The 7,481-nt window shown below is 31.6% G+C and overlaps 1 protein-coding gene across 1 annotated transcript; it reads right to left on the bottom strand.

Moving 5' to 3' along the window:
* Positions 1–1,611: 1,611 nt before the first annotated feature.
* LOC114823887 (gibberellin 2-beta-dioxygenase 6-like) lies at positions 1,612–6,979 on the bottom strand. Its single transcript, XM_029099632.2, has 2 exons — positions 6,479–6,979; positions 1,612–1,923 (listed from the first exon to the last, which is right to left on the bottom strand). The coding sequence occupies exons 1-2, from the start codon at positions 6,919–6,921 to the stop codon at positions 1,782–1,784; spliced, it is 585 nt and encodes a 194-aa protein (XP_028955465.2). The 5' UTR covers positions 6,922–6,979; the 3' UTR covers positions 1,612–1,781.
* Between the last annotated feature and the right edge of the window lie 502 nt (positions 6,980–7,481).

Here is a 7,481-nt window from a genome sequence, read left to right on the forward strand (position 1 = left end):
TCTTCAATCTTCTTCCATCCTCACCTCTCACACTTTCTATTTTACCTTTCTATTTTTATAAAAAATGAATACAAGATGTTCGACGTAGATTAACTGTAACCTTTCAAATAGAAAGGAAGGGAAGAGTGGATGGGGGAGGGGGGAAATAAGGGAGCGAATCCTTCTCCAATATTTTTACCACTCAATGTTTAACAAGATGTTGATCGGATGCATGAAGGTTTGAATACTTCAATTATGATTGTCAAAATTTAGTGATACAAATCAAGCCATTAATTAAACTGGTGCATGGAAGAATGTTACAAAACTCAATGCTTATGTTGTTTGAAATTTATTGTTGATCAAGATGATTTTTAGCATTATATATTTAATTTGACAACGTAAGTTCGTTAAAAAAAAATATCACAAATGGTCAAATATATTATTTCGTTTATATTCAATTCTAAGATCAACTTTAACCTAATACATTGTTTAAGACTAACCTATATGCACATGCTCGTATGCTTTTTTATCTTTATCTGTTTTTTTATCATTTTGTCCTCATATTTTTTTTCTTTTTTATTGATTGCCTATAAACACAACAATTATATCATTATTTGAATGTTTAACCAAAAGGCCCTATTTGTACCTGATGAGTTGGCTTTTTAAAACATCATTTTATTTATTCATTTTAGGATAATATTCACATCTCTTAGAAATTTCTCCCACGCATTTTCCCCATATAAATTTTTATAATTAGAACAGTTCAATTTCTTAATCTTTATCTAAATATTATCCTAGTAAAAATTATTTGAATCGAAAATTATTTATGCTTCCAAACGTAGAAGAAGTTATTTGCAAAATCATCCTTAATATTTCATTTACCTATTTCTTTTCTCTTATATGTAAAACTAATGACAACACTTAACATTAATGTACTGATACAACTAATACAACTCATGTACCAAAAACTAATGAAATTACACATAATTTGCATATCTACAAACCAATGAGAGTGCCTATAATACAATATTGTATTGAATTTTAAAATCCAGACTTGTAACTGCCAAACTACTTGTAGCATAACCTAGGGTTAGGCTTGGTCTTGTTAACAAATCGAAATGGGTAGTGGTGGTAGTGCTTAGATCAAGTTCACCCGTTTTAGGAGGGCAAGAACAAGGTAGCGGTAAGGGTAGTGAAATTGACATTACTTCTCACTCTAAACAGTAATTGTCTTTGTAAACTAATGGATCTACGAGAATTTAAAATGAACTATGTTTCGCTAGCTACTGAAAGAGGAGCAACATGTTTGCTAAAAAATCAATTACAAATTGACACGTGTCTGAATAATTGAAGTTAAAAACTATAATTGAACACTTATCCATTTGTGATTAGGCATGATTCATTTAAAATTAGATGCTTGAAAGGGTTAAGTTTTTGAAAGTAATCATTCAAATAGTAGTTCAAATCGAATAGTACTCCATTTGGACTGTTTTACTGAAACTATATTTATATACGTCCTTCACAAATCTTTGCCACGTTTTATCGGACCAACGACCGATCGTTAAAGGTGTTGAAAGTTGACCTAAGACAGTATCACGTGCTTTTATTTTTACACTCCAAATTTTTCTTAAAAAAAAAAAAGAAAAAAAAAACTCTTATTGTGGCTTTCGCATTCTTTGTCCCCCTTACTAATTGTAAAAGAAAAACTTACAACTCGTTATTTGCCAAAGAAAAATGAGGGATTTTTTAGTGTGCTAGATGTTAGACTTTATATATTTCATAAACAACTAAACATACTAACCTCAAAGAATCCATAAATTATGCTCAATCGTTAAAGTACTCGAAGTCAACATAGCAGGTCGGAAAGATGAACCATCTTTGACAGAACCGTATGCAATAGGGTCAACCATGGACTTCTCCTTCGGTGGAAATCGTATTGGAATCCTGCAGAATAATTTGTTAGTTGACCAAAGTCTTCTGCACACTCAAAACTCCATTATACTCAAACTAATGAGGCGTTCATATGAGTTTCTATGTGTTGTGAGCAGGGGCCTTAGCATTCCAAACAATTCTTGAATTAACTGTGTAGACCTATTAGTCATTGGATTATGATCCAAAGTCCAACATTCTCCCACTAGGTCAAACATTTAATTCATAAAAGATCTTTAAAGGATTTACAAGTAAGATTACTTTATTGGCCAATGAATTTAGTCAACTAATAAGCTTCCTACATGTTCTGTCAAATGGAGTTTTCTTATCTAGAACTATCGGAGACTATGAACTTGGTAGCATCCATGAGCTCTTATAATCACTGAAATAAACTCTCCATTCACATGAAACATACGTCACAGATTTGGTAGTTAAGTGAATCAAAACCTTAATTGAAAGCATCAATTCATTCACTTATTGGTCCTCCCTATCAATCTTTATAAGATTGCCTTATGCTTCATATGATGCTCATAAACTACAAAACCAACTTACTTTTGTCTCTAAAAAAAATGGATGACACAACTCTTTTGCAGTTTAAGACGTTCGCTGCTACTTTATTTGTTTTGAACTACAAAACCTAAGTACAAAACTCAATCCTCCCAGTACTTAGAATGCAACTAAAAATACACTTTTGCTACTTTATGGAATTCACAACATAAACTAAAGATTAAATCCATACCTTAATGCAACTTGTAAAAACTAAAGATTAAATCCATACCTTAATGCAACTTGTAATTTTTGTTGCTTCCTTATTGTCATGAATCACAAACTAAACTAACTAACAGCTGCATAAAACCTTCACAGCTTAGTAAATCACGACAATCTTATATAAATGTGTAATGCCAACTTGGATCCTCATTCGACTAGTCATAACCGGCCACAATTTCAACTATATATAAAAGAACTGAAATTTAAACCCACATTCATAAATCAAACAAGTGAGGCACATATCAATATAATTAGCTAAACATCCCTTATGACATAAGCCACACATTTAAATTGTTCCTCCCACTAATCAATTATAACTAATATTGAATGTGAGTAGCAAATACAATAAATAGATAGACATATTCATTAAAAAAAACACGTTCTTGCACTTTGTACTTAATCATGTTGTACAACAATAAATATGTTAAGCCAAATTCATTTAGCAAGTATAACTTCATGTCAATTATTTCAGTCATTACTTCCAACTAGTATGTACCAAACAACTTAAAAAGAAATTGTCTTTACAAGAACTTAACCAAACAGTAGTTAATCATGTATGTCACGAGTGTTAAAACATGAGAATACTGTCATACATGCATACAAATTCGAAAATAAACAGTGGAACAATCCTAGGATTGAAAACTGGACAATCCTAATAAAATCTAGAAAATTTCAATTATAGCATATGCATCTTTTTTCCACGAACTCGATTTTAAAATTCTAGGGAGAAACAAGCAAATATAAAACTAAGTTTCATACTCAAAACTTTACAAACGTACGTTAGTATAAGAACAACTCTCACGGATCTTTAGAACTCATGTGTGACTTAGATTCAATGAGTGTGAAGCCCAATTATTTGTTTATCAATTCTCCCACTTGGGCAAACACCCATTGCATTTGTTACTCTGAAAAGCATATAGGTAAAAATATATTTTTATTTGTACTAGTATAGAATTTCCCAAAATATATTAGTAAAGTAGTATACTATATCATAAACCAAGATTCTAACTTGAGGAACTACATAATTAACGTATAATTGATTTGTCCCAAAATCACATAGACTATACGAAAGACATTAAAATTTATAAAATAGAATATGAAATTGTTCTAGAGCTAAAAGATAGCTCAATTTTTTCAACATATAAGAAAACAATGAAAACTCAAGTCTGGACTTTCAACTGAGCACAAGTTACTAATAAAATCACCATACATAGAGTACACCACCAATAAGCGCAAATTTCCAGTCTATAAGTAGATATATATATGAAGAACATATCCAAATTTCATGTCAATTTGAGATCATTCAATCATTCGTTTGTTAAACTTAAATAAAACAATGAAAACTGTCAGACTAGACTTTCAATTGAGCACGGGTTACTAATAAAATCCCTATGAATAAATTACACAACCCAAAATCACGAAATTTTGCAGTCTAAAAATAGACATATATATGAAGAACTTATTCAAATTTCAAGTCATTTGGTGAACAATATCTCAGTCATTTGTTAATTTCCAAATGAGTATTCCAGCAGAAAAAATTCTGTACATCTATGTCTACTTGATAAAACCACCAAAAATTCAATTCTTCATATATTTTTGTAATTTTGGTGTCCAAAGAAGCTTTAAGAAGTCTACTTCAACATATAGCTTTATCATGAATAAATCTTGAACCATTAAGATATGAAAATAAATAACATAGCAGTAGATTTCAATGTGTACCTTAGGCAATTGTGATTATCCTTTATGTGTTCAACAACATATGCTCCATTTAATTTTGAGAAGAGAAGACAACACATAACAAACATTAAATCACATAGCCAATCTTGAAGAAATCCAAAACTTTTAACAAGATAAACATACCACCATCTATGAATACACTACAATATGCCACTTTTGAACTGAATTAAGGAAAATTTAATCAAACGTGTATCTCGATCCAAAAATTAATTTAAACCAATGAAGATTACATTTGGTCGAGAAGCCTTAAGACCAAAACAAATTCTATGTCATGCATTATCGATCCCAATATGGAATTTAAGGGGGTTCATATGAAAAGCATTCAAAACTTTAAACATAGAACTATCATGACTTTAAATTCACAAATGAACAAATACCCTATAAATTTTACAACTGAAACAACTCGCACCTTTGTTTGGTTGAAGCTTAATCAGTTTTCAATGTTAAAATATAAATCATATGAGCAAAATATAGACATGAAAACTATCCACCTTTGTTTGGCAATTAATTATCACTTATCACAGGCTTCACATAATCTATACTTTACACTAAGCCACCACTAGTAATCGAACCAATAAGACTAGTCACACCTTTGTTTGGAGATATAGTTATATTGTTATGACTACTAATACAATTTGATCAACTAAACTTTGAATTTTTAGTAGCCTTTGAATCAATGGAACGGATTTGTTGTGTTCCATTCACCCAAGAACATCTCAAAAACATTGATCTTATGATAACTTTTAGCATGTCTTAATAATAAATATTTCAATTGAAGAGCATGCTTATTTAGCAAAGTTAGAGAAAACATACAATTTTCCGCTTTTCATATAGGGAAGTGTTATTGGTACTCCAAAAATCTCATTCTACACTCCTCACAAATGTAGTTTTTTTTCCTAATATAGAAAGTTTGAAGTGTAGAATGTGAATTTTTTAGTGCTAATAACAATTCCCTATATATATATGCCTATTTACATTCCCAAAGTTCTCTACGTCAACAAAAATTAAAAAAAGGAAAATTAATAGGTTAATAACCATGTTTACCACTTTTGCTGAAATATGTATGTGACAAAAAAGGATTTGTCATCATGCTATATACATACATATGCCAGCCTCAAGAAGTTCTAGTTCATGACAATTATATATACTTAATGCCTTTTTCAGAAAATTTTAATTTTAACATCCCAAATTATATATGCACAACCACATAGGAGACTTGATTAAGGTAGTTTTGATAAAGCTAATAAACATGTATAAACCCAATGGGACAATTAAATCGAAACAGTAGGCAATATCAATTAATAGGTTGTAATATTCCTTCAAGTCAAAAGACAAGTTTTAATATATAGTTATCTAAAATTTCAATATGAAATTTAGGTTAAAAAACAATTCACATAGAAAATCAATTTCTTTTTGCCGGGAAACATGAGTATGGAAATTGAGCAAAACTTAAAACTTGTCATCGATTCAAGACATCAATTTTTAGGGTTTACCAAGTAGGTCTTTAGTTGTATTATGACCTACTCTGATACTAATTGTTAGACTTTATATATTTTATAAACAACTAAAAACACTAACCTGAAAGAATCCATAAATTATGCTCAATTGATAAAGTACTAGAAGTCAACATGGCATGTAGGAAAGATAAACCATCTTTGACAGAACCGTGAGGAATCGGGTCAACCATGGACTTCTCCTTCGGTGAAAATCGTATTGGAATCCATAATATGTTAGTTGATCAAAGTCTTCTGCACACTCAAAACTCATTTATACTCGAACTAATAGGACGTTCATATAAATTTCTGTGTATGTATATAGACTTAATACTAATGAATCTTCCCATAATAATGTCTTTAGGATTCCTTTTTTTAAGGATAAAACCATGCTTCTCATCTTTTCTTATTCTAGGCAGTTTTCTTATCTTTCTTCAAAACATTATAATACCCTTACATGTAAAAAGTCATTCGTAAGTACATACACCTTTCAATGCAAATACAATAAAAACAACATTGAATTGGGTCAAAATTTCCAAACCATACTTTACAACCAATGAAAAGAAAGATACCTGAAAGAAGCAATTATGGGATTGTCAGTTTGAAATTGACTGAGTTGAGCTAGAGGGACGTTGAGTCCTTCAACCCAGTTGATATTCTGGAGGGTACTACTACCCTTTGTTGATAAGGCCGCCCCAGATGGAGTAAGGGCAGGGGTACCCCAGAAGTAGGACAGAGGGCTAGTGATAAGGTTCTGTTTGGACTCAAACGGCAGGAAAAAAACCATTTTGGCATTCTCCCGAAGTTGGGTCAAAAGGGTTGGAGGAACTCCATGATTGACCAAACGAAAAATTCCCCAAAACTCGCATGCCTCCCCAAGTTTCAGGCTCTGGAGATCCACCACAGGAATCGGATCCTCCATATCATGAACCGGGTTGACTTGATCATCCAAATCAACGGCCTGGGTTGAATCTGGAAGTGAACGAAACGGTGGAGGGTAGGATTCAGAAGCCATTTTTTTCTCAGAACAATGGAGGTCATCGTCTTGCTGTTGGGCACGAGGCTGCTTATGAATTATTATATCAAACTGGTACAATAAATGAGACGGCAACCTTTTTTAGCGAGACAAAGGTCCATTTGTTTATTCTACAAGTGGGACCAGGATGTTGTTTGTTTCAAAAAAATTTCCTTGTGTCAGGATGACAACTCAATATACTTAGTGTATTATGACATTTGTTGTATTAGATTGTGTCCCTGCATGTTAGGTAATTTTTCTTTTTTAAAGAGATTTTTCAATCTAACGGGGTTATAACTTATTACATTAAATGTATTATAACATTTAGTGTATCGTATTGTGTCTCGAAATGCTATTTTTTTTTTTTTTTTGGGTTTCTGAATATTATGGTGCCGACACGGAACCTGTGGTCCATTCTCCAACCCTAGGCAAAATCTATGAAAAAAAAGAGAGAATGATGGATTGGAAAGGTGGCTCCTAAATCAGTCATAGGTCTGTCTGTGTACATGTGCTATTTTTGAATTAGGATTCTCTTCTCTTATCTTTTTATTCTATTTCAT

This window comes from Malus domestica, chromosome 03, assembly GCF_042453785.1.
Source record: "Malus domestica chromosome 03, GDT2T_hap1".
NCBI classification, from domain to species: Eukaryota; Viridiplantae; Streptophyta; class Magnoliopsida; order Rosales; family Rosaceae; genus Malus; species Malus domestica.

Coding starts and splice junctions, on each gene's coding strand:
- LOC114823887 (XM_029099632.2), bottom strand. CDS start 6,921: ATGGCTTCTGAATCCTACCCTCCACCGTTTCGTTCACTTCCAGATTCA. Junction 1,924..6,478: donor CCCATAATTGCTTCTTTCAG/GTATCTTTCTTT, acceptor ATTATTCTGCAG/GATTCCAATACGATTTCCAC.